This window comes from Orcinus orca, chromosome 5 (assembly GCF_937001465.1).
Source record: "Orcinus orca chromosome 5, mOrcOrc1.1, whole genome shotgun sequence".
Taxonomy (NCBI): domain Eukaryota; kingdom Metazoa; phylum Chordata; class Mammalia; order Artiodactyla; family Delphinidae; genus Orcinus; species Orcinus orca.
The window spans coordinates 36375160-36394131 of record NC_064563.1 but is presented as its reverse complement, the minus strand read 5'-3'; the positions used below and the strand labels follow the sequence as shown (position 1 = coordinate 36394131).

Below are 18972 nucleotides of genomic sequence, written 5' to 3'. Positions count from 1 at the left end.
TACCTCTGATTTATTTTGCCTATTTGTACTGGCCAGTACTTACAGTCCATTATTACATAATAGTATTGGTAGTGGGTATCCTTGTCTTACTCCTGATTTTAGAAGTATTTCCCTATTAAGCATTCTGGCTTTTGGACCAAATAGACATACTTTTATCAAGTTAAGGAATTAGCTATCTTTCCTATTTTCTTGAGTGTTTTTGTCAATATTGGTGTTTAATTTTTTTAAAGGTCTTTTCAACATTTTTAGTAAAATCAAGTTATTTTTCTCTTGGATCAATTAATAAGATTAATTATATTTATAGATTTACTATTATTGAACTATCTTTACATGTCTAGATTCAAGCCCCCCTTGTTTTAGTATGATATTGAATTATCTGTTAATATTTTACCTAGACGTTTTACACGGATATTCAAAGTAACTTTGGACAATAGTTTTCTTTTCTGGTCAGTCTTTGTCAGTATCAATGCTTATACAAATTTTTTGGAAGTTTTCTTTCTCTTATTATGCTCCAGGTCAGTTAAAATAGCACAAAGCTTGGTAGAATTTCCCAATAAAATTACCTGGCCATGGAGCTTTTGTTTTGTTTTGTTCTGTTTTGTTGGGGGAGGTTGTGGGCTCTTTAATAATTATTTCTGTTTATTTTATGGAAATCCATTTGGGTTAATATTAGCAAATTATATTTTCCTAGAAAATTTATTCATCAGACAAACAGTATCTTCCAAAGGCTTCCCAGAAATTGCTACCAATTCATCATGCAGACAGCTGACCAATGGGTCTCATTACCATGACAATCCAAAAATAATACAGAACCTAGAGAAATGTTTGCATCCCATCCAAATCCCACATTTATAGCCAGATACCAGACCCAGTTTCTGTTGTGTCTTCCTGGGGTGCTTTGGTCTGAGACATGCTTTCCCTTCTCACCTTCCACTCATTTACATGTGAGTTATACTTCACCTACTTCCAAGATGAATTTGATGCAGTGCACTTCAGTCTGATTCCAGGACAAACCAGGAACATGTGGCAGTAAGCCAGCAGGTGCCCACATTTTTAATGTAATAATAAGAAATGATCAATTAGCATTTGTAAAAATCTTTGGTGCACTTAGCCAGTATTACTGGTGCACTTTCATGTGAAGAACAGCAGTTCTCAATGGGGGCAAGTTTGCCTCACAGGGACCCTTTGTCAATGTCTGGAGACATTTTGGGTTGTTGCAACTGAGGGACTAGGGATGATGTGGCATCTAGTGGGTAGAGGCCAGGGATGCTGCTGAGCATCCTACAGTGCACAGGGCAGCCCCACAGCAAAGAATTATCCAGCCCAAATATCGATAATGCCCAAGTCGAGAAACCCTGGTGTAAAAATTTTTTCCCTCTGTGTGTGTTTCAGGATTTTATAGAAATCTTGCCAAAATTTACAGGATACCATGACCAGGACCTTTTTGGAATTTGGAGTAAAGTCTACGACCCTTTATTTTGTGAGGTAAAAGAAAAAATATCAAAGATTAACTTACCATCTGATTTTATGATTTATGCCTATTTTGAAACAGATGAATACATTTTCTTTTGCTTTTATACAGATGTATTATTTAGACTTCCTTTGACATTGAAACATAAGTCAAGACTTCTTTATATTAACTTGAAAATTCTGACTTCTTCTCTCTCTTATTTATGTATACACCCTTTAGAAAATTATAAGCAGTGACTTCCCTGGTGGTCCAGTGGTTAAGACTTTGCCTTCCAATGCAGGAAGTGTGGGTTTTATCCCTGGTTGGAGAAGTAAGATCCCACATGACTCATGGCCAAAAAACCAAAACATAAAACAGAAGTAATATTGTAAGAAATTCAATAAAGACTTTAAAACTGGTTCACATCAAAAAAAATCTTAAAAAAAAAAGAAAATTTAGGCAAAATTGCTTTTTCTGTGCCTTACCACTTAACTTATTTTTCAGTCACTCAGGAACGCTGGGCTCCACTTCATTAAATAGACTTTAATGAAAATAGCAATAGTGTTGTACAGAAAGAAGAAGAAAAAAAATTACCTGATTTCTGTATGTAGAAATAAGCAAGCTAACTTTAAGCCAGGCTATTAAAATTGCTTTATCAGGAAAGAATTTCTCTTTTGCTATACAATGCATGTGAAATAAGCTTTTTAGTTAGATAAATTACTATTTTTTCAGGGCTTCATGATGTTTTTCTCAATCACCATTCTCCACCTGCTGGCCAAAAGGAAAACTCTATAATCCTGTTTTCCCAGCCAGTTCACTGAATCTTGGGGCAAAATTCTGACCAGCCACAAGACTCCTATACACCTCTGATTTTGAGGTCATTGTGAGTGTCTGGGGACGAGAATTACTTTCATAGTTCCATCTTGATAGCAAATGACACAGTTTGCACCCCTCTATGTTAGAGTTCATTGACCCAAGCACACGCGACATTCCCAATATTTTCACTTTATCATCAGCATCTGTTTCAAGGAAGATTTGTTAGTCTTATAAAAGAGTCTTCAATAAAAACAATAACCCACTTTCTGGTTCAAGTCTTGGGTTTTTTTTTCCCTTACTACAGTTTGATCTGAGCTATTCCAAGTTGTGGCCACATTACTTTTTTTTTTTTTTTTTTACTTCTCTCTCACTTAATTCTTCTGTAGGCTACTTCACTTTGGTCTCCTCTTTCATGAAATCTCCCTCTCTCCCAAGAAAGGCTGGACTCAGTACTTTTTGTGGGGGAAGGGGGATTAAAAAGTCAATACAGAGGACAGTCAGAAATAAAAATATACATTTTCTTCCTTTGTCTTTGCTACAGGGTGTTCACAATTTCACTTTACCCTCCTGGGCCACAGAGGACACCATGACTAAGTTGAAAGAAATATCAGAATTGTCCCTCCTGTCCCTCTATGGAATTCACAGGCAGAAAGAGAAATCTAGACTGCAGGGGGGTAAGTATTTTAAAAATGAGAGAAGCATTGTGGTTAAGTGATCTGGGTCTGAGTCCTGGTCCCACCGTTAATAAGTTATGTGACCTTGAATTAGACACGTAATCACCCCTGTACCAGTTTCCATTCTGCAAATTGGGGATAATAATAATACCCACTTCTTTAGTAGTAAGGATTAAAATGAATGTATGTATTCCAAAGGCTTACCACAAATAACACCTGATACATAATACACTATCAAACATTATGTGTTTTTATGATCATTAATATTACCCACTCTGAGCCTTAGTTTTCCCGTCTGGAAAACAGAAGCTTTGGGCTAAAGCTAAATGATACTTTTCATCCTTTCCAGATCAAAGAATCATGGATTTTATATCTGAGACACATAAAAATCAATTGTGTCTGGTGGCCTATAGGGTGAATTTTTCAAGTGGGAGGTGTAGCAAAAGTGGCCTGTTTTCCTAAAACCCTTGGCGGTAGCCACTGTTAAAGTCAATACAGTTTACTTTGCAGGCTAATTATGCCCTGTAGATTAATACCTATTGCAATTGACAAGCTTATGACACAGCTTAAATTTTTCCATTGGTGTTGAAAGATGTTTGCTTCTCAATGATGCCTCTTCTCAGCTGGATTTGGCCCTCTGTAGAACAGGACATCTAATCATAATGAAGGAGCCCAGCCCTTGTAATCAGGATAGATGGGTCGAAGAAAGAAGCCAAGATCAGGCAGGATGGGGATAAATGCTGAGGCTCTGAGGGCAGCTGAGTGGCAGGCCAAGACCCCTGAGGATATGACAGGTCTGAACCTGTGTTGTTAATGTAGACATTAAAACTAAAGATGGAGAGAAAGACGTCTATTATGCCAGGCTGTCATAACAATGAAGAAAATTTAAGTCACAGGAGATGTTCTGAGTCATATACTCTAGAGACTTTGAAGAAAACAGTACAATCACATCAGGACTCCAACAATTGCCAGACACTATTCACCATGAGGTTGGACAAGTTCAGCAGACCCCCAGGAGAATACAGAGACAAAGCATCCTGGGGGTTGGAGCAGACTGGGAGGATGTTCACTCAGGGCTGCAGAGCTAGAGAAAGAATTCAAGTCACCAGCCAGGAGAGGAGTCAATTATAGCTACAAAAGCTCATATAAAGAGTGAAGTAAGCTGTAACTAGAACAGCTAATGAGGTATGAAGTCAGTATGGTTGGGAGTAATTTCATATGAGGTGAACAAAGTACCTTGGGACAAATAATTTAGGGCAGTGGTCATGAATGATGTAATAGTGTTGCAGACCTGCTGTTACAGAGCGCTGGTTGCACAGTGCAGAGAGAGACTTGATGAGAATGTACAAGTCCTCACTCTGTGCTGAGGACATGAACCACAAGACCCAGACCCTGGGGATGGGAGAGCATCCAGAGATGAGTCATAGATGGAATCTGGTGTCTTAGGAAAAATTAGCAGGCAGGACACAGACTGTGTGTAGGAACAGAGCCCAAGACCCAACTCAATCCTACGTACCAAACAACAAAGGATGCAGAGGGTGAAAGTTGGGCCTCATTGGCCACATAAGCACCAGATCTCATTCCTGAACCAGCAGGAACCAGCAGTATGGTGGCCAAATGCATCAGATGGTAGAGACAAGATTCTTCATTTCCCCAACCTAGTCATGATGGGCTCAGGAATTCATCCCCTCACTACTAAAGATGCAGTCCATGGACCAGCAACGTCAGCATCGCCAAGCCCCTAGAAAGAAATGCAGAATCCTAGGCCCCACCCCAGACTAGCTGAATCTGAATCTGCATTTTAATGAAATCCCTAGATACCTCACATGTACAATAAAGTTTCAGAAGCACTTCTCTAGATGTAGGAGATGGTGAAGAAAAGGGCAGGGAAAGCCAGGTAGGGGTTGACTAGAATCTGTTAATAAATGCAGGGGCCTGTATCCGAATATAAGATGGGGGTTTTCCCAGCAGCTTGCTTCATATTTCCTTTACTTTTTTCCCTTGGCTACTAGAGATTGCATTTTGAGGAAGTCACTTCCCCTCTCTGGGTCTCAGTTTCCCCATCTGATGAGTTCACTAAACTAGATTTGTCTATCAGAGTCCTTCCCTAAGGTGGTCTCTGGGTCTTGGACTCTATAAGGACTGGCACTCATATGCATACCTGTCCTATTTTCTAGGGGAAGCCCAGTGCTATTGATAAGCCAGGAAATTGTTTCCTTAGTGATTCCTGCCAAGACACAAGCTCAGCATATTGTTCAGATCTGGCAAGGCAAGAGAGATTTGTCAACTACACGCTTGTTATGAAGCACCTGAACCCAACCCTGCAGAGAAAGCATGTACAGTCTGGGAGACAGAGTCACAAGGGAACATCAGGACTTTGACTGGCATCTTCTTACCTTTGCCAAAACTTCTGTTCCATCACTTGGTTTCAAGGGTGACACTGTTCAGTAATATCCTGCTCCCATTGCCTTCCCCCACAACACACCCCCATACACACAAGAAAATCTCTAGGCTAATTCCTAAGGCTAATTTAGGAATATATGGCTGGTCCTGTTTGTGTTAATGCAAATTGCTTCTTGCTATAGATCAGATGTCGGCAGGCAACAGCCTGCAGGCCAAATCCAGGCTGCTGCCTATTTTTTGTAAATAAAATGCTGTTGAAGCTCAGCCACACTCATGCATTTAGGTAGTATCTTTGGCTGCTTTTGTGCTTCCACTTGAGAATGAATGGTTGTGACAGAACACCTGGCCCACGGAGCCTAAAGCATATACTACTGGCCCTTTATAGAACAAGTTTGCCAACTCCTGATATAGCCCAATAGTGACAGAAGTGAAGTTTATGTCTTCAAATCAATAATATTCTGTCTAATGTATGCAGATTTAATAAATGATGCACCAGGGAACTTAGAAGCCAGCTACAGTGAGGCCTAATAATTAAGACCAAGGTTTTGAAGCTGGACATGCTGAGTTCAGTGAAACTCAGCCCCTCTACTTACAAGTTGTATGATCTTGGACAAGTTGCTGAACCTCTCTGAGCCTCAGCTTCCCCTCCTATAAAACATGACTAGTGGGCTTCCCTGGTGAAGCAGTGGTTGAGAGTCCGCCTGCCGATGCAGGGGACACGGGTTCGTGCCCCGGTCCAGGAAGATCCCACATGCCACGGAGGAGCTGGGCCCGTGAGCCATGGCAGCTGAGCCTGCGTGTCTGGAGCCTGTGCTCCGCAATGGGAGAGGCCACAACAGTGGCCCACATACCGCAAAAAAAAAAAAAACCAACCAAACAAACAAGAAAATACCATGACTATTGGCATGCCAGAGCCTGTGGATTATTATGATAGTTACCCCTATTTTCTCCTGGGACAAGTTGCACAAGCACCCCAGAACCAAGAGCTGATCTATTCCGTCATCAACACTGAAAGCTGCTGCAAAGGCACCTGCTGACAAGGGACAAGTTGCTGATTGAAGGTGGCTGTCATGACTCCCAGAAACTCGGCCACAGAGTTTAGTTCCATCGTGGCCCGAAGATCAAGCCTAAGCTCTGAAGGGCTCCCAGAAGGCAACCTTCCCTGAAGCAGAAAGGTGCAGACCTGTGGGAAGTGCAGCCTATAGTTCCCTCTATTCCTAGTCAAGGAAGCCCTAGCACCCACGGAAAGAGCAGATCACCTCCCTCTTTTATTGTGCTTATTGGTACACAGACCAATAGACAGTCTCTTCTCACTGTTTTATGAGCTTTTTGAGGACAGGGACCATGTCTGATTCACCCATCGTAGCTGCTCAGTGCGTGATTTGCTGAGTGGACCACAGAGTCTGGGATCATAATCTTTTGTTAACATCAATGCCCTGCTCATTACAAAAGAAAACTGGTCATCCTTAAGTGAGGACACCACATGCACTGTAGAGAGATGACCAACAGAGACACAAGGAGTCCTCGGTGGATGGTGTGGAAGCCCCTGGGGCAGCACGTCCTCAGGACAGCACCTGCACCACGAGGTATCCTCAGCCCCAGTGTCTGCTGATGGGATGGAGACTCTGTGCTGTGTCTGTGTGCCTTTTACCACCTCAGGAGCAACAAATGCAAAGGGCAAAAGCTTTCCTCTATTGATGACAGATGGAGCCCTTAGATGAAAACTAAAAGTGCTGGCTGCCCCCCTAATAGTGACACCCAGAGTAACCTGGAGCAATGGTCCACAGAAGACAGTCTGCACCCTTGCAGACATCCAGAGAGCTGCTTTCTCCCCTGGCCTCTCACAGGTGTGGCTGCCAGAGGGATGAAGACAGAGAGGTGCATGCCACCCTGTGATTTCAGACCTGCCCTGGACAAGAGCAATGGCTAACAACTATCTGTAAAAACCTGTCTGAAATTCCAAGTTCATCAACCTCCTAACTTGAGTTTTAACAAAATCTGGTACACTAAAGTCCTAACATGCCAATCCAGCTCTCCTTCCCCAGCTGAGTGAGTCACTTAATGGCTCTGAGCCTCAGCTTCCTCACTTATAAATGGGGATAGAAGTCAGGATTCAGTGAAATAATGTATACAAATCACACTATTAGCACACAGCAGATGCTCCACCAAAATGAGTTCTTGCCCTCTCTTCTTAAGTCTTAAGAATCCTGGCAGAGAGAATCTCTGTATGAATGAGCAAAAAGCTTATGAACTAAAATATAAGCCCATATTTGGTTCAGCTCAATTGTTGATCTATCTTCTTTAAGGTGTCCTGGTCAAAGAAATCCTCTATCACATGAAGAGTGCAACTCAGCCATTGAACCACAGAAAACTCATTATATATTCTGCAGTAAGTATTTTGTTCCCATTCAGCATCTGTTTATTCAAGTGTGTGAGTTCTTTCAGGAGGGGCCTTCATCTTCTTCATCATCATTTCCCTGTTCAAATTCTTTAAAATTAAATACATAATTCTGGCTCTCAAGGAATTTACAGTTCAATACTGACAAGAAGAAAAGTAAGCACATAAATACCATGCAAAGCAGAATCGCAGTGTCATACAAGCCAGTGCTTTGGTGCCTCAGAGAAGGGAAACATCACTTCTGTTCCAAACTAAAACCATAACAGAAACAGGAGAGGGAAAGTGATAGGAGAATTACAAGGAAAGCTGAGTGTACAGACTTGGTGATGAATTGGAATGTGGGCGGAGGGCAATGATCTGGAAGCTAAGCCACAGATGAAGGTAAATGTTTCAAGTCTCAATGACTGGAAGGAGGGTGGAACCATTAATAGAGGTGGTCATGGGTCAGATGAATATACCATTAGGCAGTTGGGTTTGAAATGCCAGCTGCATCCAAGAGGAAACTTCAGATAGTAAAGGGGATATAAGAAGGAAAGGGAAGGAAATCTACAACTTGAAGTCAGAGCTACAGTTGGGTGTAGAAAGGAAAGAGAGAGAGATCTTGGAGAAGGCATCCATCTCGGAGCAGGAGCCAGGGAAAGAGGCATTGTTGGGGGAGAAGTCTAGAGATGTACTATGCACTGAAATGGGTGTCCCTTGAGTCTGGGATGAGCAGGGAAACAGGACAGGGAGGGATAAGTCGGTCTCCCATCCACTTCTGCAGGACAGAGGATTTCTTAGATGTGGTCTGGCTGGAGAAAGCCATGGTTTCATTCTGCAAGAAGATGGAAGAGATTATTAAAGATACAGGCAGTCTATCATCTGGGGTTCTAAATGGTATAGACTAGAGAACGAGCTCATGGAGGGAACAGAATGCAGTGCTTCTTTGATAAAGGCAGGCCTGAAGTTAATTGATTCTTTCAGGGTTTCTAGTTTCTAATCTGGTTTCCAGTTCTAACTTGTGTGACTTTTGGCAAGTCATAAATCTGTCACTCCTTTTTTCTTCTTTTTCTCTAGTAAATCAGTTCTAACCCCTTTGAGTATGTATATGCTGCCATAGAGTTTAGGCAACCAAATGTTATGCCCATTTTGTAGATATGAAAATTGAGGATTTCTTAAGATTAGATAACTAATAGGTGGCAAAACTGGGGCTGAAAACCAGTCTCATGCCTTCCAGCTATTCTGAGATAAACCTTTAACAATTCTTTTTAAGCTACACACTCTACTTCCTTACATTTTATTCTGTCTAAACATTTGTAACTTCATATATTCTTCCCCAACTTTAAAATCACAGATGATGCTAATCTCTAAAAAAATATATAATCTAGCATTAATATATGCCAAATTATTTTAAAATTTAATGAAAATCAATGAAACAGGCTAAAAGAGAGAGATGTTCTACTGGGGAAGGCATAGGACAAAATCAGAAGGCTTGGCTCGGATTTTACTTTCTTTCACTTTGGAGATATATGGCATAAAGCCAGTTACTAAATTTCTTTTTTTTTTTCTTTTCTTTTTTTTTTTTTTTGGACATGCCATGAGGTTTGTGGGATCTTAGTTCCCCTACCAGGGATTGAACCCGGGCCCTCAGCAGTGAAAGTGCACAGTCCTAACCACTGGAAAGCCAGGGAATTCCACCCAAGTAACTTAATTCCTTTGGGTTTCAGTTTCTTCATCTTTTGAAAGGAAATAATTATATGTATGTAAATCTCACTGCCTAGCACCCAGTAGATGCACAATCAAAATTTGTCCTTTACCTCTCTACTTCTTAAGTCATTGGAGGTATGGACAATTTAATTGAATCAGAAACCATCATGGTGCTCTACAAATACTTGATACACGTCTGTTGACTGTAAATTTGAACCAGAGATAAAGATCAAAAATGTTTGTTTCAAATCTCTGTAGCATGACACTACTGTGAGTGCCCTACAGATGGCGCTAGATGTTTACAACGGAATCCTTCCTCCCCATGCGTCCTGCCACTTGACGGAATTGTACTTTGATAAGGGGTAAGTGTCTAAGAGGTGTTTTTCAAAATTAATATCACTGGATCCTAGATTTTGTTATCATTATTGTTGTTACTGACTTAAGAGTTGTTTTGTCTGTCTGGTTGGTTTGGTTTTATATTCAGAGGGAAGAATGGTGGTGAGTAACACTATCTTTGCTTAGTCATGACCTCCGTTTTCTTTGTTTTCATGACGACCTTTATTGGGAAATAATGTACAGACACAGTAGACGAAAAATTTGAAAGAACCACCCTAAGTGACAGAAATTACATTTTTTAAAAAAGATTAAGGTATTCTAAGAAGGATGAGGACATTACACTGTTCTCTTGGAAAACACAAGCTGGTAAAAGATGCCAAGAGAAAAATTAAGTTTGTTGATGGTTATAAATAATGTTCTTTCAATTAAAGATGTCAAACACATATCCATGCAGCTTCTGGCAATACATATCCGTCAGGTAGGATTCTTAAAGTACAACATCTGCTCAGTGTTCACCACTTTGCAATCTGGTGTGGCCCTCCCCAGCTGACCAAGGCTTGGCTCAAGCCCACTAGAAAGGCCAAGTTTAGAGAGACCAAGTGTCCTAGTTTACCCAGAACTGGAGAGGTTCCCAGAACATGTAAGTTTCATTGTTAAAACCAGGGCAAACCAGGAAGAATTGGTCACTATAGCCAAGGTCATACCAAAAATTTGTACCTGCTGTGACACCGGCATTCTCGTTGGGAGGAAGAGACCTCTTGAATATTATTGATGGAATAAGAACAAGGCAGGGGCTAAGTTAGGGCAGGGACTCCAAATTTTTGTTTCAGGATTAGCTGGGGAGGTGCATTTTGCTCTCCCCTTACGGCATTCACCATAGCCGCAGTCAGGACGATCTTGACTACAATTACACAGGGCCTTGTGCTCAGAAGAGCCCGTGCTTGGTTTAATGACCCAGTGTCGCCATTCTGAAATTCTTAATAATTTTTAAACAAGGCACCCTGCATTTCTTTTTGCAAATTGTAGTCCTGGCTATAGGTTTCTGGCCACCTGAATTTGTAGAGTAGGAAAATAGCAACACAGAGACCTATTCTCTACCAAGATCTTCACTGCTTACAAAGAAAGTGAGTTCTGCACAGTTAGGGAAAGGTAAGTTCATCCTTTGTTGAACCTCTAACTGGGTGCCAAGCACAATGAAATAGAACTGAAATGTGGTCTTAGCAAGTTTTGCTCTCAAATATCTAGAGTCAGAATGGAGAGACAAATCCCATAACATGGAGAAAATCCAAACAGAGCTGAAAATGGGAATGAGAAGACTGTGGACAAGTGCTCTGTCAATACTGGCTTCAGGCACAGAGTTAATAAATCCAGTGAAAATTCCAGGATCAGCTCTAGGAGTAGGCTCTGTCTCTTCGGGATAAGACAAAAGAAACTACCCACTTTCCTCGAGCCTCCCTCCTCTCTGATTTCTGTACCCGGTAGTCCTGAGCCTGCTTTTATTTAGGTCACTGAAGCATTTTGTCCCACTGAATCATTCTCTCACCACCTTGAATAAATCCATATTATGAATTAAGTGTGGGGTATTTTTCAACTAAGAGACACTGAACAACAGAAAAAAAAGTAACCAACTGTCACTCACAGGCAGAAGTCAAGTTTGTTGTTATATTAAGATTTTTTTTAACACTCCAGAGGAGTATCAAAAGTTAAACTTGCTTGCTTATAGATTAGGAACAAGGAGAACCCAAGTTAACAAATATAGGCATATGTATATACCAGCAAATTAGGGGATCCTCTGTGTAAGGTGATTCCACTTTATCCCTATGAGAAAATAAAGAGAGAAAAAGAGAATTTTTAGATTTTTATCCACCTTAAACATACAAACTTTTAAGTTTGTAGATAAGATAGCTAAATAGGGCTTCCCTGGTGGCGCAGTGGTTGAGAGTCCGCCTGCTGATGCAGGGGGCGCGGGTTCGTGCCCCGGTTCGGGAAGATCCCACATGCCGCGGAGCGGCTGGGCCCGTGAGCCGTGGCCGCTGAGCCTGCGCGTCCAGAGCCTGTGCTCCGCAACGGGAGAGGCCACAACAGTGAGAGGCCCGCGTAACACACACACACACACACACAAAAGATAGCTAAATATATTCTAAAACTATTCCATTTTTGGTTACGTACATAAACTTAAAATCATATACTATATAAAATAATTCACTAAGTTAAATAGTGCTTCTTCTCACTTTCATATTTTATGAAACACTTTTATTCAAACTCTTTGTATGCACCTTTACTTGTGTCTTTACCACCGGAGCCAATTTTGAGTCCCCTAAAAATGTTTTCCAAATATATTAATTAATAAGGGTAATTTTGGCTGCTGTACAGATGAACCTCAAATCTCAGAAGCTTAACTCAATGGAGATTTCATTCTCATTCATCTAACAGTCCAATGCAGATGTTCCTGGCCAATAGGAAGTGACTCATCCATGGTGTGATTCACATATGGTGATTTGGGGACCCAGGATTCCATCTTTTGGACCTACAGTCTTCAAGAGTGCTGTGCTCACCTGCAGAGAGCTCGTAGGAAAGAATGAGAGGGTGGAGAAGACAATCTGCTTAGCAAGCACCTCAGCCCCGAAGGGGCATATGTCACTTCTACTTACATTCTACGATACTAGCTAAAATTAGTCACTTGGTGCCTACTGACTGCAAGGGAGTCTGGGAAGCGTACTCACTTCTCAGCTGTAACTTTATTCTATGTAAAGAGAATCATGAATTTTGATTGACTGTTAGTCATCTTTGACATATTATCATGATATAAAGGATACTGTCATTGAAAAAGTTATTCCAAGATATAAGTGCTCATTCATATAATATTAGGGAAGTTTTTAGAAACATATAAATGAATATTTGTGGTTACTACTGTTTATATGGTTTCTTAAAGTGATTTATTTGAAAGGCTTGTTTATAACAACATCCAAAAGTTGCAGTTGTGAGGTTACTATACTTGAATTTCTCTCCTGTCTCTTTGGCAAATGACTTCCATAGGCAGCTTGTACTAGCTTTACAAGGTTGGTTTGGGCCAGTGGTCCTTCCCTAAACAGTGTATTTTTTTTTTAAATAAAGTGGTGAGAGAGCCCTCCTCAACACGAGCAAATGTAAGGACTTGAATACACACCCACCCCCTCCTTCTGAGGTATCATTTTTATAAGTCTTGCTATATATTCAAGCACATATGTTATATATTATTCAGTTCCATGTTTCTGGCCTGGTTAAGGAGAGGGAAGATACATTAATTCAGGGGGAAGACTGAAAGAAATATTGAGAGAGGAAAAAGAAAAGGAAAGAGCAAATGTGAAGCATGAAAGAGAGAGAATAGGAGAAAGAAAACCCAACAACCCACCTGCGCCCCACTTCTTACTTGAAGGTTCACCAAATCACCCCCAACTCCCCCAACCATTGCCCCTCAGCCCCTTCTCTGACTAAGCATCCCGGTCCCTGCCTCGCATGCCCCTGGTCATCTAACAAACCAGCCCTCCCATTTCCACCCTCCCAATCTGGCTCACCTGCCCCAGTCCCCCTCTTCCCACAGCTAAATTGGCTAATATCTACTCTTTCCCATAAATTCTTCCACTAGTCCTTCAGCTGACATGGTACAGGCTAAGTAGAAAGAAATTCAATGGAAGTTCAACAACACAGAACTAACAGAGGTCTTTCCTCCTGTTCCTCTACCTTCCTTCACCAGGGAGTACTTCATAGAAATGTACTATCGGAATGAGACGCAGCATGAACCACATCCCCTCACGCTGCCTGGCTGCACCCCCAGCTGCCCTCTGACAAAGTTTGCTGAGCTGGTTGCCCCTGTGATCTCCCAAGACTGGTCCACAGAGTGTGCCATGAGCAACCATGAAGGTACTGAGGATGCTATGGATTAGGGTGCACACAGAGCTCTGCAGAGAGGGCAGAATACCCTTTCTCCAGACGGTTGGTGCTTTGAGAATATAAACTGGTTTCAACCCCATCTTTGGGGGAAATAGGTTTGGGGTGATAATTGTATGTTTCAGAGACCTCAACTTCAGGCAACTCCTACCTCTTTACCTGGCCCTGCTCCTACTTGCCATAAACCTTGTCAACCTACATAAACCCAGGAGGCAGTAATGAAGCAGAAAACATTTACTTGGGATCAAAGAATTGCAATTCGGGGAACACATATCAAACTGGAACAAAATTAGAAATGTAAGAATGGGGGCTTCCCTGGTGGTGCAGTGGTTGGGAGTCCACCTGCCAATGCAGGGGACATGGGTTCAGGCCCTGGCCCAGGAAGATCCCACGTGCCACTGAGCAACTAAGCCCGTGCACCACAGCTACTGAACCTGCACTCTACAGCCCACGTGCCACAACTACTGAGCCCACGTGCCACAGCTACTGAAGCCCACTTGCTTAGAGCCCATGCTCCACAACGGGAGAAGCCACAGCAATGAGAAGCCCACACACCATAATGAAGAGTAGCCCCCCCCTCCGCAACTAGAGGAAGCCTGCGCGCAGCAATGAAAACCCAAGGTGGACAAAAATAAATTAATAAAATAAATAAATTAAAAAAAAAGAAATGTAAGAATGTTCTGAATATCTCCCAGGAAAGATGTATTGAGTATTTAGGAATAAACCTACCTAAGGAGACAAAAGACCTGTATGCAGAAAATTATAAGGCACTGATGAAAGACATTAAAGATGATACAAATAGATGGAGAGATATACCATGATCTTGGATAGGAAGAATCAACATTGTGAAAATGACTCTACTACCCAAAGCAATCTACAGGTTCAATGCAGTCCCTATCAAACTACTACTGGCATTTTTCACAGAACTAAAACAAAAGATTTCACAATTTGTATGGAAACAAAAAAGACCCCGCCGAATAGCCAAAGCAATCTTGAGAACGAAAAATGCAGCTGGAAGAATCAGGCTCCCTGACTTCAGACTATACTACAAAGCTCCAGGAAACAAGACAGTATGGTACTGGCACAAAAACAGAAATATAGATCAATGGAACAGTATAGAAAGCCCAGAGATAAACCCACGCACATATGGTAACCTTATCTTTGATAAAGGAGGCAAGAATATACAGTGGAGAAAAGACAGCCTCTTCAGTAAGTGGTGCTGGGAAAACTGTACAGGTACATGTAAAAGTATGAAATTAGAACACTCCCTAACACCATACACAAAAATAAACTCAAAATGGATTAAAGACCTAAATGTAAGGCCAAAAACTATAAACTATTAGAGGAAAACATAGGCAGAACACTCTATGACATAAATCACAGCAAGATCCTTTTTGACTCACCTCCTAGAGAAATGGAAATAAAAACAAAACTAAACAAATGGGACCTAATGAAACTTAAAAGCTTTTGCACAGTGAAGGAAACCATAAATAAGACCAAAGTACAACCCTCAGAATGGGAGAAAATATTTGCAAATGAAGAAACTGACAAAAGATTAATCTCCAAAATTTACAAGCAGCTCATGTGGCTCAATAACAAAAAAACAAACAACCCAATCCAAAAATGGGCAGAAGACCTAAATAGACATTTCTCTAAAGAAGATATACAGATGGCCAACAAACACATGAAAGAATGCTCAACATCATTAATCATTAGAGAAATGCAAATCAAAACTACAATGAGATATCCTCTCACACCAGTCAGAATGGCTAGTGGGAAGCAACCGCATAGCACAGGGAGATCAGCTCGGTGCTTTGTGACCACCTAGAGGGGTGGTATATGGAGGGTGGGAGAGAGGGAGACGCAAGAGGGAAGAGATATGGGAACATGTATATATGTATAACTGATTCACCTTGTTATAAAGCAGAAACTAACACACCATTGTAAAGCAATTATACTCCAATAAAGATGTTTTAAAAAAAGAAATAAAATATTAAAATAAAAAAACTTATTGGAATGTTGAAAGTGTGGGTGTGATATCTGTTCTGAGGACAAAAGGAATGTATAAGGCTTCGATTCTGGTATCTTCAGAAAACCTAAGCAAACTCACAGGTCCTACTGAAACCACTTACTATAAACAAAGAAATATTCAAATAACCCCCTTTAGAGTCCTGTAGATTTGCCATGTGCAGATGTAACTTGCCTAGAGAACACCATGCTACATTACCAGCAGGAATAAAGATGAAACAGTTTCTAGAGATGATTTCTACTGGATGCCAGTGTCTAGACCAAAGCCATTCTCTCTCCTAGTTGGTCATGGGATGACTGACATATGACATCAATTGATGTGTTTGTGTTCTTTCTTTTCCAAGTAAATATTTGGCCTTGGGGCCATCATTTAATTATCATTTCTCCTCCATGCATGTAAGCCAAATGAAAAATAATGAATAAAGTCATTTTAGGAAGTTCAAAAGCACTACTTTTATAATTTTTTTTAAAAAAACTGTGTGTATGTACTTAGAATTAAATTCCTGAAGGACAGATTTTAGGGGCTATATTTTTGTTTGGGGTTTTATTTTAATGTAATAAGAGGGAAAATATTAATGTAAAGTAAAGTGACTTTGGTTTAAATGAATGTTCTAAATTAAAAGTGTATTTAGTTTGGACTTTGCTACTTCAGATAAAGGCTAAGCTGATGGATAGCTCTGCTTCATCTATTTAAGATGGAACTGGCTAAGAAAGCAACCTCTGGAAATTTACAATGTAGTGGGGAAGTAAAGAGATACATATTACAAGGTTACGTCTAATGACTCCAGGGGTTGCTATGGGAATAGAGTTACCTGGATTTGGAGGGAAGGAGGAAGCAAGAAGCATCAGGGAAGGCTTCCTACAAGGGTTGACAGCATACGGAATCAATTTGGAAGGAGGTTTCTTCTAATGGTGTGGTATAAGGTGCTCAAAAGGCCTTTATCAAATGTACTAGTGGCTTGAAGTTGGAAAGGATAGAGGAGTTACTTGGCAGAAGATTCAGGATCCAAAGAGATTTCCACAGGTTTCCTTCAAGGGGCCAATTTTAATGGGATAAAATGTCATCTCCACAGGAGCAAGGATTTTTATTTGTGGTATTCTCTCTTGTATTGGTTCTCAGCACCCAGAAGTGCCTGTGCCTGACATGGATTAGTGCTCAATAAATATTTGCTCATGATGGTATAAATTAGTTACCTTTCCTCCCTGAACCTACTCTTTCTATCTCGATTAGTAGCAATACCCAGTAATCTGGGAGTTATCTGGTTATCACTCTCTCCTTCATTCTCCAAAGCCATCTGTCACCTCTTCTTATCAAATCTACCTGCAGTATGTTTGTAGAATTCTTTTCCTCAAAACACCAACATCAACAATCCAATGTCCAAGCAGAGTGAAATATAATTAAGCAGAAGAATATGTTAATAAAAAGAAAACTTAGGGATTGGTGTGCTGGATCTAGTTCATACAGATCTCAAGTGTAGAAAGTATGTATCACTTCCCAACTCTGAGATCAATGACTTCACTTTGGCAGTTTGAAATTGGTCATGCTGTCATATAGGAGTATTTTCACTACAGAAAACAGCATATCCCACAAATTAGAGTTTTGTTTTTTGTTTTGGGTTTTTTTTTTTAAATCCAGTTTACCAGCACACCACTGGTTTTAGTTCATAGGAAGTTTGTAACACAAAGTGGTCTCCAACAAAGTGAATTCAATATTTGAACTTCTTTAAGGAAAAAAGGATTCGATTTGTTCTATATGGTCTCAAAGAGTGATGTGAGAGGCAGCAGGTAAACATTTCAGGAAGACAGATTGTGTTCAATGCTGGGAAATCCCTGGGACCAGAAATGTCCATTGGGGTGGATGCCCACTTGCCTTGGCAGAGACTCTACAGAGCAGGCTGAAGAATGGAAGGTGGTAGGGGTTGAATGACTCTTTAGTAGGGCCACCAAATATAGCAAATAAAAGTACAAGATGCCCAGATAAATTTGATAAATAGCTCTAACTGCTGAATTTTTATAATTTATTGAAAAAAAGCTGAATTTGAGACACTAACAGTGCCCTGAGAAAGCCAGTAGAGGAAGCAGTACAAAACCATTAACAGGATATACAGAATGTATATACAGAATGCCTGACCACCCTACTCCTTAGGGTATTTCCATCCATGAAATTCTCCTTATACCTATGAGCAGTGTTTTCACCTAGTGCTGGTAGGCCCAATTAACTTCATTCTCATATCAATTAAATTAACCAGCGGCTTTGCTGGGAAATTCATAAGTCTAAGTTTCATACTATGTTACTTGAAAGTAATAAAATTCTTGTTTTAGAAAATGCTTCTTTAATTCCAAAATTTTACTAACATAGTCAGACTTTCTTCACTTGCATTCTCCCAACCCTACCTCAATCTCCAACTCCAGTTATTTGGTAGGAAAGAGATTTACTGTTAGGAGGTTCCAGTTTCCCCTCATAATCTTTGTAAAGCTGAGAATCTATAGCACATAAACACATGCCCAAGATTTAACCATGAGCTTCTTACAGGCAGGATCCATACTTTTTTCCTCCTTGAATCTTCAGCCAGTAGGCAATGCTGAGAACCTGGTGCCTTTAATCAATATTTGCTAATTGAACAAATGTTCCACCCTCCATACCTAGCCTGATTTCCTCATGGCTGGGCCCAGATGTCAGAAGCCTGGATGTCAGTTGTTCAATAAATGGGGGAGAGAAGCTATGAATGAGCCTTGAATGTAACTGCACTGTAAAGACCCACTCATTGACTATATATCTGTATATTTATACCACTGTGTCTGTGTCTTTGGCCTCTGTTTCCAGCATAGTCACTTTGGCATTCTCCTGTTCTCCCATTTCTATTTAAAGCCCCTGTTCAATAATGTCCCTTCCAGCACCCCTACTTCCTCAGAGATGAGGCCATCTGATTACTATACCTTTTTCACATCCTTGTTATTATCATGAATTTCCCAGGAGATGTCTCATCATTCATTAGTGACATTGGTAACTTGCTTTGGTAAACCCCAACTCACTCATCACCCCCACTCCTGTCCTCAACCTAGGCAATTCTGACAGTCATAATAATGGCCTTCCCCATACACTGACTGCTTCACTGATACCCACCCCTAGATCAAATCAACCACACAGCTTCTTCATTCTGATCTGATGAGTGTAGCTAAATGAAACCAACTATCACCATTTCAAACTATGAATGTGGATATTTCTAGTCCAACCTCAGCTGGATCTTTCAACA

The 18972-nt window shown here is 40.7% G+C and overlaps 1 protein-coding gene across 6 annotated transcripts in view; it reads left to right on the top strand.

Annotated features, from left to right (window-relative positions):
• The window catches only part of ACP3 (acid phosphatase 3), a 41482-nt gene extending 25767 nt beyond the window's left edge, over positions 1 to 15715 (top strand). For 4 of the 6 annotated variants that reach the window (XM_049709879.1, XM_033417867.2, XM_049709877.1 and 1 more), the window contains 5 exons: positions 1393 to 1485; positions 2808 to 2940; positions 7650 to 7732; positions 9686 to 9789; positions 13497 to 15715. In XM_049709879.1, coding sequence (XP_049565836.1) covers positions 1393 to 1485; positions 2808 to 2940; positions 7650 to 7732; positions 9686 to 9789; positions 13497 to 13686 — 603 coding nt within the window. In that variant the 3' untranslated portion in view covers positions 13687 to 15715. The remainder of the gene's footprint in view (positions 1 to 1392; positions 1486 to 2807; positions 2941 to 7649; positions 7733 to 9685; positions 9790 to 13496) is intronic. The other 2 variants (XM_049709878.1, XM_049709876.1) reach the window with 1 other exon arrangement.
• Positions 15716 to 18972: the final 3257 nt, after the last annotated feature.